General features: G+C 36.9%; 1 protein-coding gene across 2 annotated transcripts in view; it reads right to left on the bottom strand.

The window, feature by feature from the left end:
• Positions 1 to 17,655, bottom strand: part of LOC145997315 (chromatin-remodeling complex ATPase chain Iswi-like) — a 105,266-nt gene that overhangs the window by 47,061 nt on the left and 40,550 nt on the right. For both annotated transcript variants that reach the window (XM_083134218.1, XM_083134219.1), the window contains exons 10-15: positions 12,312 to 12,421; positions 11,792 to 11,957; positions 9,236 to 9,376; positions 7,147 to 7,341; positions 4,783 to 4,915; positions 3,504 to 3,652 (exon numbers count right to left, since the gene is read on the bottom strand). In XM_083134218.1, the coding sequence (XP_082990344.1) occupies positions 3,504 to 3,652; positions 4,783 to 4,915; positions 7,147 to 7,341; positions 9,236 to 9,376; positions 11,792 to 11,957; positions 12,312 to 12,421 (894 nt within the window). The remainder of the gene's footprint in view (positions 1 to 3,503; positions 3,653 to 4,782; positions 4,916 to 7,146; positions 7,342 to 9,235; positions 9,377 to 11,791; positions 11,958 to 12,311; positions 12,422 to 17,655) is intronic.

Here is a 17,655-nt window from a genome sequence, read left to right as displayed (position 1 = left end):
CAGTTTTCGACAAGCCAGGCGAAAGAACCATATATATATTTTTTTTTTTTTTGTGGTACTGTCAACACTTTTTTCCCCTTCGGAATCTGGCAACACTGCAGGTCATGCTTACTCTTCCCTCTAGTCACTTAGTTCTACAACGTCTCTCTACTCCTGAAGATGTGACATACCATCACGAAAATTTGATTTTTTTCTTTGTCCGGTGAGTGTTTCCTCTCTCCTCTTTCACTTTTTATATTAATTAATATTAATATAAATTATTTTATTTGATATGTTAGAATGGTATTTGCTTTTTTAGTAAAAATACCTATATTTTTGGTTCAAGAATCATTAGATGACTGAAAAGTAAGCAATGGTCTCTTAAACCATTATATATATATATATATATATATATATATATATATATATATATATATATATATATATATATATAATGGATAAAAGCAAGGAGGACCAAAAGGGCTAAGTAAAAATCAAATAAGGTAAAAGGAAACACTCACCGGACAGTGGGAAAATTCAAAATTTTCGCTAATTTATAGCATCATCGGTGTGAGAAGAAACAGAAGACGGAACCGGAAGTTGGGGTCCTGCAGAGTTGCCAGGTCCCTATTGAAGAAGAAGCGGTGTGTAGAACGAAAAAAACACTGTTTCGTCACCAGGCTCGTCGTAAACTGTGAGTGTGTAGGATGAGTTGGTGGGAGGGTGGGTGAGGGTTGGGCATTACTGGTTGGCCTTGTTCAGGCCAGGTGGAGTGGTTGCACTCGTGGCCGATATATAGGCCCTCTCCCATATTTTGCGAACAGAGGTGTTGGCTGGTTGGGGTAGGAGGTGGATGATCGCTACCCGGAAGCAGTCGTTGAAACTGATGTTGTGGTGGTTGGTGTGGACGGCGACAGTGAAGTCCAGGTTGTGGGTGGAGGAGCGGTGGTTATTGATGCGGAGGTTGAGGGCCGTTGATGTTTCCCCCAGGTAAAAATCACCACAGATGTTGCAGGTGAGGATGTAGATAAGGTTTGAGGCATGGCTGGTCCCTTTGGGATGGAGGATAAATTTGCCAGTGGCCGTGTGCACCTGGAGGGTGTGAGAAGTGATGAGGATGGGGCAGGTCTTGCACCTGGGGCGGTTGCATTTATGGGCAGGGGGGTGTTGGATGTGTGGTGAAGAGTGTTGTGGACCAGGATGTTTTGGAGGTTGGGGGGGGGCGTTTGAAAACTACTCTGGGTTTGTCGGGAAATATGTTTTTGGTTTCGGGATCACTGTGGAGAATTGGGAGAAGAGAGTGCAGTGTGTGCCTGATTTTGTTGAGGTGGGGATGGTATTGGGTGATGAGTGCAGGTGGGTTGGTGGCAGCAGGTTTCTTGGTGGTGGTGGTATGTGAGGCAGCTCGCGATATTTGCTTGGTGACCAGGATGGAGTCCACGGTTAACCAGGGCCTGGTGTAGGCGGAGGTTATAATTCTGGCGGGAGGTGGGTGAAGTGTTCAGGCGCTGTCCCCTGAGGGCCAGAGAGAATGGAATGGCTTTTTTGGTGTGGAACGGGTGGGAGCTGGAGAAGTGTAGGTATTGCATGTGGTTGGTGGGTTTTATGTGGATGGAGGTAGTCAGGTGTCCTCCCTCGATGTGCACGTCCACATCCAGGAAGGTGATCTGGTTGGGGGAGTGCGTCCAGGTGAATTTGAGGGAATGGAAGTGGTTAAGTTGGTCCAGGAATGCTGACAAGGATGGTTCTCCATGTGTCCAGAGCATGAAGATGTCGTCGATGAAGCGGAGCCAGAGGAGGGGTTGGAGGGGTTGGGTAGCCAAAAACTCTTGCTCAAGTTTGCCCATGAAGAGGTTTGCATAGGATGAGGCCATTCTGGTACCCATGGCTGTACCTCGGATCTGTAGGAAATTTTGGTTTTCAAAGGTGAAGTTGTTACAAGTGAGGACAAGGTGGGCTAGGTGAGTCAGGAAGTTGGTGCTGGGGTTGTGAGGTTTGGGTCTGCTATTAAGATAGAATTCTATGGAGCGGAGGCCATGGGAGTGAGGTATGTTGGTGTAGAGGGAAGTGACATCAATGGTGGCAAGGATGGTATTGGGGAGCAATGGTGGGAGGGTGCTGATTTTCTGGAGGAAGTGGTTGGTGTCACGGAGGTAGGAGGGCAGAGCTTTCACAAGAGGCTGGAGATGGGAGTCAACAAAGGCTGAGATACGTTCTGTAGGTGAGTTATAGCTGGACACAATGGGTCTACCAGGGTTGCCAGGTCATTCTTAAATAACTTTCACAACCAACCTAACCTCAACCCCCCCCCCCCAAACAGAAAGCTCTCAGAGACCTCCGCAACAACCACAACATCAAAATCCTCCCAGCTGACAAGGGGTCCACCACGGTGGTCTTCAACTCTCAAGACTACCTGGAGGAGGCCAACTGCCAGCTGGGTGACCCCTCCACCTACAAACCCACCACAGTTGACCTATCCGCCGAACACCTCACCAAAATTCAGGACTTCATCCACACCCGCGGCCCCCCTGAAGGCCTAACAGCTCGTATCACCGCCATGTTAATACCCGACAATCCCCACACCCCCACCTTCTATTTATTGCCCAAAATCCACAAACCTGGCAAGTGTGTAAGTGTTTACTGTCTCCTTCATCTAGTGGTTATTTATATATATATTAGGGATGGGACCGATTAATCGGTACTCTATCGGTATCGGCCGATATAGGCATATCGGTGTATTGGTTTATCGGTAAAATTACCGATTATTTTACCGATCCGATATATCGATAAATATCTGATAGTTGTGCAAAATTCTGCAGTTTCTGTTGTAATTTTTATGGATATTCTCCATGCCCTACTTTTTTAAAAAGTAAATGTCTAAATATGCAATTTCACTTGCACTGCAGTCACTTTGAAACACACATTTTTAAGGAGGTCATTGAACCTTTCAGGTTCTTCCAGGACCATTTCTAATTTTATATCGGTTATCGGTATCGGTAAATTTTATATCGGTACTTTATCGTTATCGGCCAAAATTTCATATCGTCCCATCCCTAATATATATAAATCAAAGAAGGTAAAAGGAAACACTCACCGGACAGTAGAAAAATTCAAAATTTTCGCTAATTTCATAGCATCATCGGTGTGAGTGTGTTCAAAGCCGTGGTGGACATTTGAACGATATTTTGTTCGGAACATAACTGCAATGTCTGAGCTTCAAAAAGAAGCACAATTTACTTTGATACGTTGAGTGGTTTATTTTTTTTCAAATTTCAAAAAGTATCACTCTTAATGAAAGACCCTATATAAAGAGAAAATACCTACATAATCATGACCTCATTTGATTTGTTGTTTTAAGTCCACTTTATGCACAGTAAGGCTAATCGGGACTGGACCTACAGTTTAAAGTGGGATCCGAACCACTTGTGCCTCCACCGGGTATCGAATTCGGGACCCTTTGATTGCAAGGCGACAATGCTACCACTGCACCATCGGGGAGGACCATGACCTCATTTAACACTCACCTTCTCTTCACCCTTTCGTAAGATTGAGTCAATGTCTTCATCTGTAATTTCAGACTCTTTTGAGGCAAATACATGTTTAGCTCCATGCCGTATCATATTCAACATTTCATCTTTCTTTAATACATTTGTTTTGGCATCAACAAGTCTTCCTGAAATTACAGAAAATATATTAACAAATAATAATAAAATAATCAACTACATACAAAAGAACAAGCACAAATATAATAAAACATGAATTATCTAGAAAATGAAAAACAGAACATAAAATATAACTTACATTGAAAGTAGGGATGTGCCGAAGCTGATTACTGATGCATGAATATAGGCAGAAATTAACATATCGGCGTCAGAAAAATCCGATATTTAAATCCGTACCGATAATACAAGAGTCTTACCTTCTAATAAGTTTTATATTTTTATTTTGTAAGATTTATTGAAAATTAAGTTATGGGTCTTCATCAGTCTACTGTGTTTGTGATAAATTTATTGCAAACTCTAATTCAGATGATCACCCTACCTCAAAATCAAAAATAGAACAGTACAATGCTGAACCAACTATTCCAAGTGACCAGGATCCGCTGTTGTATTGGAAATTCAAACATGAATATCCAACCTGAAAGTGGCAAGATAATACTTGCGCATGTCTGCTGCATCAATATTCAGTGAATGAGTGTTCAGTGATGCTGGACAGATTTGCAATAAGGGAAGAAGTAGGTTACTTCCAGAAGTACTTCAAAAACTTGTGTTTCTCAAAATGAATCTGCCAGCATTAAGTTTGCAATATTAAGAATAAGAATTAATTTTGCATTTCAAAGAACTGCTTGTGTATTAACGTTAATGTCTGACAATATACATGTATTTTGTATGTATAATATGCAATAGAAACATACATAGCAAATTTATTTTTGTCATGCTGAAAATAACATTTCATTTCTGTTGAATAATCTTATGTATCGGAATCTGTTAAATATCGGCATCGGTTCCAAAAATTATCGGTGAGTACATCGGCATCGGTAAATTTTCTGTTTCCTCACATCTCTAATTGAAAGGTTAGATTTTTAAAAATTGTGAATGCAGGAGGAATCACAAAAGTAGTCTTGCATGAAGAGCTATCAGGCACAACCGTTTCTGGTCGCTGCATTTTCAAAGTTTACAATTATGATTTCTTCTTATAAAAATGTATTCCTAAATTTCAGTAACAGCAAAATAACACTATATATATATTTTTTTTTATCTACTACAAATATTTACTTCCATCTACACATAATTTAATCCTTACCTTGCTGTATGACTAATCGATCCAAACGAAGTTTGATTTCTGCCCTCTCCATGATTTTCTCCTCAACTGTGTTTTCTGTAATGAATCTGAACACTCTTACTTGCTTTGTTTGACCTATCCTGTGAGCTCGATCCTGCAAAGATACATTACACAGTCAATGGATTACATTCAAAGTGGTCCTTTGCCGTGCTTCCCTGCAAATTTGGTGTATCCAGAGTCCAAATGGTCAATGTTAGAAGCAATTTCCAGAAATCTGTTCTGGAAGATGGCTACACCGCTTTTCTTATATTTTTTATTAGCCCCCAAAAAAAAGGTATCCACCAATTTTGAACGTAACATGGCACACTTGTGGAAATATAACACTGCTATATCAGTTTCATTCACTTTGGTGAATTGTGGAGGTCATAGAGGGGTGCCAAATATGATTTTTTGTGTAAAATTTCAATTTTCCATTTATTTGTCTTTTCTTTAACTTTCATTATTGGCAGATAAATGTATAAATTTGACCTCCCCCATTCAAAAAAATCACTACTTCATCTCTCTAAGACAAGTTTGTAAAGTGTCCACCTGAAAGTTCACATCCCAAGAGGCAACATGCGGAAAAAGGCTTCCATCTGCTAAACGCCACGGAATTCCCATATGCATGATTAAAAAAATTAAAATTTTAAAAAAATCTAAAAAATTCCTGCTTGTGTATTGTAAATAACCTAATTCGTTTTACACTTACACTGAAAAAGTTTACACATATTTATAGATGGAAATTAAATTAAGGAACGACTTGAAATTGTTAAGAGTTGAATTCCCTTCTTATGCAAATGTGTGATAATTCGGTGCATCTTTTGTGAAAAAATTACTTTATTCGCCTGACAATTCCAGCAACCCACCATCCCCATAATCGATAGGCAAATAAAGTAATATTTTCACGAAAAACACACTGAATTATCACATATTTGTGTAAGAAGTACATTTGTTGATTTTTTTCTCTTTCAGTACAACCGTACAACCCTCTATGGTCAACATTTTGAATGTAAGAAATGGAATATCAGAACTTGACTGATCCTGCTCATTTTTAGCTGATATTCATACACTAGAAATGGGTTTCATTATAGCACCAATTATTCCCATAACAGAGTGGTAAGCATACTGCGCTATGCTGCCAGGGGTCCAAGGTTTAAATCCCACCCTGGGCATGGGTGTTCTTTGTGAATGTCTCTTCATCAAATTCATCACTCATTCTCATTTTCATGATTAGACAAAAGTGGCAGAAAAGCGAAGTAAAATGAACCAATTCAATCGACCAATTATTCTTCATACAATCCCATTCTTCTAAGAATAGTTGGCAATAGTACAGAGAAACATGCCATCTCCTAATCATTACATCATAATTTGATCTATACAACTGAGTATGTTACTCCAAACTACGAGGGATGATCGGAAAAAAAGGTTACAAAGCATATAACTTTTGTTTTATTCACTGTAACGTAACGAAAATTTATGTGTAAATTAATAACATGTCTGTCTTATTGCGAGTTTGAGGACTTCGGATTCTGACCATGTATACCTGGGAAGCGGACATTTAAAATGGTGACTCGTCTAGAAAATTGGTCAAGAGTAGAAGTGAGGGCAGTGGTGCAGTTCCTGTGGGCCAAAAACACTACACCTGCTGACATTAATAGGCAGATTGTGGAGGTGTATGGGGAGGGGACAATTTCAAGGCAACATGTAGCGAAGTGGTGTCGTGCCTGTAAAGAAGGACGGACCAGTATTGTTAATGAAAACCCTGGACACAGCGGTAGGCCCAGTACCTCAACCACTGACGTGAACTGTCCTCTTGTGGATGAGTGTATTCGTGAGGACAGAAGAACAACATTATGCTCAATATCAGCTGAGCTGGGACTACCATTTGGTTGGCTGGCCACCAATATCTGACATGTGATGATGTCAAAAGAGTTGCCTCACGGTGGCTACGAGAACTTGGCGCGGATTTCTGTGCAACCGGTATGGAAAACCTCATCTACCGTTGTGACAAGTGCTTGAACAAAAAAGGTGATTACATCGAAGACTAAGTGTTGAGTGCCCTCCATCATCAGGTGTGTTGATCTTCCAGCTATGTCTAACACATACGCCATAATAGGCTTTGTAACCTTTTTTTTCGATCATCCTTCGTATGTTGATAAAATAGAACTTCAAATTTATATTGGGTGGGTGGGAGGGTTGAAAAAACATAAAATGTACAAAAATGTTAAATTGAGGAAAGTTTTAAATCATTTTGCTACGTTGGGACCATCAACATTGAATGTAATGCAGGGTAAAATCTGGAAAACGTAAAATTGGGGTTACACTGTATTTAGAAACAATACTTACCATTGCTTGTAAATCCATTTGAGGGTTCCAATCTGAATCATACAGGATAACAACATCCGCTGTGGCTAAGTTAATACCCAATCCACCAGCCCTTGTGGAAAGCATGAAGAGAAATTTCTCGCTGTTGGGTGCATTGTACTCATTTATCTGGCTCTGTCTTTCTTCATGTGCTGTGTTACCATCAAGGCGGCAATACTAGGGGATAAAAGGATCACTTTGTTTATATTTTGGATATAAGCACTCTGTAAATATATAACTGTTTACTGTGCTAAAGAAAACGAATAAATACTGCAAACAGAATAATCTTAAGGCAGAAACATACTAGTCCACTCAACACATGTTTATGATTTATACAGGATATAATTTAGGGCCAAGCCGATACAGATACTTAACAATTCAAAGTAGTTCATAATGTTTAAAACTATTAATTATAAATTTTCCATTGGCACTATATCAGTAATCTACAAACGTTTTGGCTTTAAAATATTCATAATTGCACATCATATAATCAATTAATCATAAATTACATTTCCTCCTGGAATGTTGCAAAAACACGAAAATAAATCATATTTAGAATACGTACGTGAGTACTAAAAAGGCACATCATGTTTGGCGCCCGCTATTGCAACAACTCAAACCGATCACACACAGCAGACGGAATAGTTACACCAGCGCTCTAGCGGTAAGCGAGGAAACAGGAACCGGAAGTCAACCCAACAGTGAAGTATCGAGTTTCCCAAGTGGATGGTGGCAGAGGCCACCGAAATTAATTGAACATTTAAAAGTAAGTTTCGCAGAAATCTTTTTAGAACTCACGTACGTATTCTAATTATCTACCGCGTTTCTTATTCCCTTTAACATGAATAAAAGCATAATTGCCACGATATTTGGCTTATCTGCAAAAGTGTTTCTTGGCATTTTTGAAGATCCTGCGAGACACTTGGACTAAAAAGTATTAGCAGGAATCGGTCATACAATTCCAACTGATACTTTCCAATGTTGATACCGATAACAATAGTATCAGTATCAGCTCAGCCCTAGTAATACAGTAAAACCTCGATTATATGTTTTTCAGGGGAGCAAGCCAGAAATCAGGGTTTACTTTTATAATTAATTCTTAACCAAATTTCTGGATTTTTTCATGCTTTCAGGCATTTTCAGTTACAGTTACACATGTTTATAGTATGAATGGAATATATCAGCTTTATCAATGTATTGTTTAATATGCAACTTTGATGGCAATTTTACTGACATTTCTCTAAATGGACTGCAATGAGAGAAAAATTTTGTCCTTTTATTATTTTTATGAATATAGCATGTGGAAGGTATAAAGCTGCACATTTACATTACAAAACTACGACATATATTTATATTAGGGCTGAGTGGATACGATATCAGTGGCATTGATTGGAATTTATTTACCAATAGTTTCCTGGCACTTTGGTCTTTCATGCTCTCCACAAAATTGACACATGACATTTTCAAGTAGTCTAATTATCATGAAAATTATGCAAAATTCAAGTTTTTTTTTAATTTTGCACCAGTTTTGTGGCAAACATTTCGTGATAATGCCACTTATTATTGAAATATTTTAAAGCAAAAATCTTGGTAACTTCACGCATATAATTAGAGTGAAATACTTATGCACTAATATTATTAATTAATATTTTGAAACACACTTAATATTACAGTTTTCAAGCATCAGTATCAGTGGCAATAGGTGAGACTATCGATATCGGCATCAGTTCAAAGTGGTATCAGCTAAACCTCAATTTATGTTCATAAAAATTAAGGCAAAATATGGTAGAATTTCTCGTAAATTACCTTTATTTTTTTTGATACATCAAACTGGTAAAAAAATCGGTAATTATACCAGTATACGGACATGCCTATATTAACCAATAATAAAAGCACACCAATTTGTTCCGTCTTTGCAAGTGTCCCTTCGTCAATTTTATATCATCTTTCACACTTATCACCATGATATCCAAATGTGAGAGATAACAAACATATGATTAATCTTCCGCTATTTGTGTAAACTTACATTACTTAACCATTTACAAAATGTTATTGAAATACTATGACTTACAGAGTAGTTTTTCCAAATGCAATAATCCTCCAAGATATCCAGCAACCTTGTCATCTGACTGAAAATCAAGACACGAGATCCTTGAGATTGGAGTTTGGGAAGTAATTTGTCCAACAGCACCATTTTACCACAGTTGTTAACCTGGAAGAAAAACATAACACATTTACTTCCCATAACGAAAATAAACTTTCTTTCAAATACGCTACTCCAAAGTAAATAAATTTGATTTCTCCATACTTTTATATGTATGCAATACATATCTTGGTTCCCATTCATTTTAGCAAAACAAATTCCAGGATATTTTAAAATAAATTTCCAGAGCATGGGGCTTGCTATGAAGTTTCAAGTAGTAAACTACACTTGCTATTCAAGAGAATTGTGTTTATTCAACACTGTTCAACATAAATTAACAAAAATACACCATAAAAGCACTCCTATACAGAATACCTCCCATGAAGAATCTGGTTCAAGGAAAAAAATTGAATTCATTTTCATTTCCAAATTCTGGCAAGAACCAAAATTGCTGATTTTCCAGGATTTCTCCAGGTTTTATGTGCTTCAAAATTCTGTGACATTTTCACTCATAGTTTGGTTTCCCTGATATTTTGTTTCCTAATTCAAAGATTAAAAATCCAAAGTTTTCTATCACAATGTAGAATGTTTCCTGTCATTTAAGACCAGAGACCGCTACTAATTCTTTTCAAGTAGCTCCCCAATTGTTCTCACGATCCTTGCTAAATGTTGGAATTTTGGGGGCTCTCACCAGGAATCAAACCCAAGACCTCTCGTACCAAAGGCAAGAGAGATAACCATTTTGCTATGAAAGAGCCCCATTAAGAGCAAAAGTTCAATTATATCCACACTTGTTAATATAAAATTAGATTTAAATTAGTTGTCAACCACTGGAAGTTAAGTAATCTTGTCGTCTCCTCAGGTCAAATCATAAAATTAATTTGTTAATTTACTAAGAGTGACAATTTCACACCAGTTGTGCATTTATTTCAAAACCGTCCGAATGGGCAATGCTACTGAAGAAAAACGCCGGTGTTGAAGAGTATGAATTTCTCCACATGGTGCAAGTAAAAGCATTTTTTTTTTTTTAACTTTAGTATTAAGCTAGATATGATATTTGAAAAATATGATGAATAAGAATTTATGTATTCCTTATGGGGAATCAACTTCAACTTCAAGTTAAGGCTAATCAAATGGAAGTTCCGACTCTTCAGTCTGTCCTTTTTCCGTTGGTATCTTTTTCTTGCCATTGGAAGTTTGATATTCACAAAAGAACAAGTCAAATAATACTTCCATAAGCTCAATGCATTTCTCCTTGCCTTCTATGGCCACCATGGCAGTGTTGCCAAACCTGATGCACATTAAGGCTCGGCTGGACCTTTGGCATGCAAATGGGCGAATTTTTTTCAAATTTTCCTTTCCATTCGAAAAACTTCTTGGATATTTCAAAATATGAAACATTACATCAGCTCAGAATTCCTTCTATAGCATTGACGTGAATTTTCATGCAGTTTTCTTTCATTGTTGTCTAGATATTATCAATAGTTTAATAGACTTATGTAATCACAAAACTATTGATAATATCTAGACAACAGTGAAAGAAAACTACACGAAAATTCACGTCAATGCTCTAGAAGGAATTCTAAGCTGATGTAATGTTTCATATTTTGAAATATCCAAAAAGTTTTTCAAAAGAGGAAAATTTGAAAAAATTCGCCCGTTTGCATGCCAAAGGTCCACCCGAGCCTTAAAGAGCTAAATTTCACCATAAATGGAGTAAAAACTTTTAAGGAACTAGATTCACGAAACTGTATAAAGTGCCTCCCAGAGTAATTTTAGGTTTCAAATGATTGGGGGCGAGGGGCACTGTTATAACCGTTAGCTTTAAACTGATGACAATTTATTCTTAGTTTGTCACCATCTCAATCCGGCAGCATCACTCATCTCAATAATCCGCCGATGGTTGTATGAAATCAAAAATAAAAGATTTCTGGACAACAATATTACGCCTTAATGTTAGCCAAGTAGCTATAAAAAAAAAAAGTAGCTGAGAAGGTAAGAGGGGTTGGGGCGAAGAAGCAAATATAACAATATCATGTGCACAATATATACTTATGGCAAAAGTTGGTCTATGTAAGCCGGAGCCAGTGAAGTGCCAGACTAAAAAGAGCTAAGTTGGCAACAGTGCTCTAGCTGCCGCAGAGAGGACTGCCATGCAAAAATTCTTCCCTCATCAGAAGGATTCCCTTAATCAGAATATTTCTACTACAAAAAATATTCCATAAGGAACATTGCTGTATAAACTAAAATGACAAATTTTTTGAGAACTTCTTACAGTCCGATATCATTGATGCCAGGTCCGGAAGTTGAGGAACACTGGTTTATGATGAGGCTACAATCAACATGATGATATGGCATTGGAATTTTGCACTATAACATCAAAATGCCAATGTATTTTGCTAAGAAGAAAAAAAACTTACAACTAAATTTGTTGTTATTTGTAGCTAAAACTTCAAAGAATATTTTATAAAAAATCCACAATACCAAATGCTCATCCGTTGTGAATGGGGGTCCAGGTTCAGCACCATCAAACAGGTATGGATGATTACAGCATTTCCTAAGATGCATCAAAACGTTCTGGAGTCTCATTTTGTCCATTACTCCAGCACCATTTATAATATCTATATCCTTCAGCAATATTTTCTTATACCTGAAAATTAAAAATATATAGTATATTACATTTCAGTCCAGCTCATACTTACATTAAAGCAATAACACACCTGTAAGCACATGCATATCTCATTTTTTGATGGAAACAGAAAACGTCATGTTACACACCCTACTTTACATTATGACAGAAAGGAGCAATGGACGGAAAAATATTTCAGAGAAACTTTGAAACTACTGGAGAAGAATCCTTCTGAAAGAGAAATGTTACTTCATCAAAATACTGCATGGATGTGACAAAAAAAAATAGCCAACGAAAAACACTAAAATTAACAATGTTCTTATTGATTTTTTGCAAAAATAACTGTATCCTATTGCATTTGCAACATACACTTACCATTCTCTCTGCATCTTGCTTAGTCCAACATACACTTTCACTTCTTTTTTGGGCTTCAGTCCCTTTTCAACATCCGATTTTAATCTTCGAAGTAGGAAGGGGCGTAATACCTGAAAAAATCAAAGGTTTCTAAAAGATCCAATGCGTAAAAACTCTTATAAATGTACATGAAACAAATCAAAGGGTAAATCGAAAAGTCTTTGTGCCTAATCATTTATTGCCAGATGACAAACCATAAAAGAAGAACAAGATATACACAATCTTCTATGTACTTCTTGCTTTTTTTCCACATAATCACCACACCTGTTGAGGCACTTGTCCCACCGTAACCAGTTTCGCAATGTCCGTTGCATAGAAGATGACCGGCTGATCACGGAACCAATGACGAACAACGTTCTGCACTTTGGTGTCCTTTGTGAACCTCTGTCCTGCCAGAAACTTCTTCAATGGACCAAAAAGATTGTAATCACTGGTGGCTAGGTCTGGGCTGTATGAGGGATGCTCCATAATCTCCCACCCCCATGATGAATTTTGGCGATTGTTTTTTTCGCCACGTGTGGTTTTGCATTGTCATGGAGGAAGACCACATTGCTCACTTCATGAATACCCTGACGCTGACGCTTTTTCCTACTGGCTGCTCCCCATACACTGGATATTTCCCTGTGGATATCTCTCCTTTGCACCATAAAAACGAATAACACTTCGCTGTTCATATGGCATGGACTTCCTGAGCACTCTGGCCATCTTTGCCAACTGATAACAGTGCCGTGCTGTGGAAGAAATCGGAAGTTACAATAGGTAGGGCCGTTCCAAGGAAAGCTTACTGCATCGCTCGTATATCTCGCTTTTGTAATAACACTTATAACAAGCTAGAAAAAAATAGGCGCGAAGACTTTTCGATTTGCTCTCATACATTAAATTACAGTGAAGCTTCAATTTCTCAGGGAACCACGGTGAATACACATAAAATGCAGGGGAATTCTGTAATATATAGTTTCGTTGCGACCAGAAGAATAGATACAATCAGTAACATTAAATTGGGATTCCACAGTGTACAATTAAACCTAAGCATACTAGTATCCTGTAATACTTTGAATTTGAATCTAAAATGTTGGGTGCATTAGCACTTACGCAATTTTCCACCCATCATGTTATACAGGTTCCAGCCCCTTAGCAGAACTAAAATAACCTAACTGTAATGTCATGTAACTAAAATATTAAAATATTCTGACTTCGGTTAAAAGCTGAGGCTGCAAAGGGGGACTCAGCCAATATAAGGACAAAAAATACAAAAACAGGACAACACACACAATTATACTGGCCATAGAGCCAGACCCCAGAGCTTTGTTAGTCTGCAAAATGCAGTCCTGGGTGTACTATGTGGAAGTGAGGTTGATAATTGCGTGTACTACTTAGACCCCTCCTGTAATAGTTATCATCCATTTCTGGACACTTGTTTTGTAATTTCTAATACATTGTTACATTGTCAAATTCATTCTTTGATCTTGCTAAAGATACATGTATATGAGTGTTCACACACTGAACACCCAAAAATGAATCAACAACAAAAGTACATTTTTTACATTGGAATTGTTTACAGAATCATTATACAGTAAAAACTGCATATCCCTGAACCTCTATAAGAAGGTAACCTGTAAATACGGAAAAAAATCCCCAGAACAGACCGATTTTATACCTGAAAATGACCTGCATAAGGCGGAAACCTCCTTAACGCGGAAACGGAACATCATTTAAAGACCAATGAGATGTTTTTATTCTCAGTAACACGGAAATTTCTTCCTTTTTTTCGATCGCAAGAAAACAATGCAATACAGTAAGTGGAACACGCCTCTGTTGCCACTCGCTTATCGGTAACATTGTCGATATGAAAGAATGCGCTACAATACTCATAGCTGTTACGATTCAGTTTCTTTCTTTCATCTCTTACACTCTCTCTCCACCTTTCTTTGTCTATTTCTCCTCTGTTCTTTCATCATCTTTCTATGTTTCTTGTTATCTCTCTTTGTTTCTTTCTTTTTTCTTCACTTTTATCTCAATCTTTCTTCACCTCTCTTATTCCATCTTTCAATCTTTCTCTTTCCCTCTATGCACATTGCGCTACGACGACAGGGGTCCCGGGTTCGAAAAGATACATAAGTATGTACTGTACGTTCTTACCATGTGTACCAACATGTTGTGTAGTTACATAATTGTAATCTTTGCTATGCTTATTGCGACTGTATCGCATTTTTATTCATGTACGTACATGCATTACTACTATACATTATAAGTAATGCGAAATGTAAATCTGTCTTTCCATTATTTCCTGCAGTGCTCTATACTGTATTTAAAGTCAACCCTGTATAAGAAGGAAAACTGTTAAGACGGAAAATTTTGCTCGGTTAATTTCATGTTAGGGTCATTCCACGTCAATTCATCCAGGCCATGTCACCCACCATCCCCGATTTTGATGAAATTCGGTATGCTTATAGAACTTTTGATGCTGATTACAAAAATGACAACTTTTTTTAAATTCGTCAAAGGGTTCAGAAGTTACGCGCTTTTTAAGAACTCCGTGTACGCCACATGCGGCTCCACTTTGAATGTCACGCATTAGGTTATAAACGATTGTATCTTCCATCGGGTTTGCCGTAGAAACTTCAAGTTTGTTTTCTTTTGTTCAGAATAGTATAAGCTTTCATTTAAATAACATTTCAGATGAATGCATCAATAAACATGTATTTTTATATATAGTTTTATGTATTTTTTTAGAAAAATAAATGACTAACTTCAAGAGCAAATTTCATGCAATGCCCCTCTTCAATTTCCCCCTAATTTTATATGTAGGTAGCTCAGAGTGTGTACTAATGCCTGATGAAAAAATTGGGATGGGCGGTTCAGAGACAGGGTGATTAAAAAATCATTTGCATAAAATGACATTAAAAGTAAATCTTCTTAAAAATTAGCACAAAACCTGAAGTACAATATGTTTCAAGCTACAGTATTCAAAATTTATGTTCACTATGTGTGAATGTAAGCATAGGCGTAACCTGGCGGGGGCAAAGGGAAACACTTGCCCTCTCCCAAATTTATAGATTAATTTAAAATTTGCAAGTAATAATTACAGTGGAACTCATATTGAAGTTCCTCGATTTTACATTTTCCTTCATTTTGCATTCAATCTTGGTGGTCCCAACATAGTAAATTGTTTAGAAATTTTCTAAGATTTTACATTTTCCCGCGTATAAATTTTTTTCAGCTTGGTCTCCTGGATAACGTAAAATCGAGGTTCCACTGTATTTAAGTTTGTTTCAACAGTCTTCATTTTTTTAAAAAAAATTATATATTATATAATTATATATAATCATTATTAACATTCTCAAGTTTAGCAAATTTATCTTCGAGAACATTCTTTTTGTGCATTTTATCTCAATATGGAAGTTCTTTTTTGGCTACTCTTCATGGGGATACGTAATATGACGTAAGAATTAATACTACACATTTGTGCTGATTGAAGTTTCTTTTCAAATTGAGCTTTTTCGCCACATACCACAGAAAATATCCTTGTGACGGGATGGTTGGAACAGAAAAAATACTTGTATAGACTTCTATAGTATAAAGCAACAAGTACGGCAATTATGTACCAATTCCGTAGAAACAGTATTCAAGGCATAAATTTCTTAGTAATCATCTAGGGTGAAATAACAACCCACAATACAATGTGTCAGCGATTGCAAAGTACTACAACAGTACCAGGAAGTATGCACTATTTTGAACTTACAGGTTCCGTAAGTTACTTTTTACAAGTAACTGGGTTTCTTTTACAATTACTGTAACAGTAACGTACTGTTAATGGTCATTGATTTGTGTAAAAGTTACACAAAATCAATGATCATGAAGACTTCCGTGTTTTACTTGTTTCTAGTACATAATATGTATTCATATATTTACATTATTACTGCTAATAAATGATGGAAAACACAGTCAGCTTTGCTTGAACGATTATAATTAAAAAATCATTTGTATGCTGACCATGGTTGTTTTGAATATGGTGTCATTGATTCCACTTGCACCTATTTCTTTCTCCCCCATTCCAAGTTCAACAAGATTCAAAGATCCACTCCCTCGACAATGACTTTTTCCTAGCTGGACAACAACGTTTCAAACGAACACAGCAGTCTACCAAAAACAATGGAGTTTTCACATGCAATTAGAAATGAATTACAGTAAAGCGTGGATGTTCTAAATTTAGCATGCAACAAAGCATAGCTTCCTTGCCAGCAATTCCAAGAAAATCCTTTCACGTAGCATCCGGAGAAGGTACATATTTTATTTTCATAGTCTTGAACAGAATTGTCCAATTTAGCTATTTCCCTACTGCAAAAAGTAACTCTGTTACCGTTGTTAACGTTACAGGTACTTACTTATAAAAGTAGCTAGTTACAGTTAGAATTCCTAAATAAAAAGTAACTGTACTTGTAACTTTGTAACTATTTACTTCGAAACACTAGTTGTTTAACAGTCAGAGCAAAATAGTATGTGCTGATGTAATATGTTTTGTATAACTGTATGGTTTGACTTTTGTGAAGAAGTGGCTTTCCAAATTCCAACTGTAAACAGTTATGTAGTAGGATGTGTGTGCATGACTCAAACTTGTTTGTAAGATTGCTTCAAAAGTCCACGTGAAAATGGAGATGCAGCTATTAAATTCTCGCATCCACTTGATCCATCAACTTCCTACTACTGGCCACAAAATATTCTGTGTCCAGTGGACATTAACAATACAAATGTATGGACATATGTACTTATTGATAAGTCAAATACTTTAGTGTGTTTGGAATGGTCAAAATATCTATGTAAAATGTGAACGGCACAATTTATAGTACATGAAATTTTGGAAATGCATAGAGTACAATATTTAGGTACTATCTTAATGGGTGTCACTTGGAAACTATCTTCGGGTTGAGATAATCACGAAGTTTTCCATCGCATAAAAATAGTGTCCAGGATTATTTGATAAATACATTTGAAAAACCACAATTATTACTCTTTATTCGTTTGTTCCTCAAGTGCCAGGAGGATCACAAAATATATTTAACTTGTAAATTTTAATTAATATATAAATTGGGTAGTGGCAAGTGTTTCCCTTTTCCCCCGCCAGGTTACGCCTATGCTTACATTCACACATAGTGAACATAAATTTTGAATATTGTAGCTTGAAACATATTGTACTTCAGGTTTTGTGCTAATTTTTAAGAAGATTTACTTTTAATGTCATTTTATGCAAATGATTTTTTAATCACCCTGTCTCTGAACTGCCCATCCCAATTTTTTCATCAGGCAT

The sequence above is a fragment of the Lepisma saccharinum genome, chromosome 13 (assembly GCF_977018435.1).
Source record: "Lepisma saccharinum chromosome 13, izLepSacc3.1, whole genome shotgun sequence".
NCBI classification, from domain to species: domain Eukaryota; kingdom Metazoa; phylum Arthropoda; class Insecta; order Zygentoma; family Lepismatidae; genus Lepisma; species Lepisma saccharinum.
Note: the sequence above shows the minus strand (reverse complement) of the source record. Positions and strands in the feature narration are given on the sequence as shown.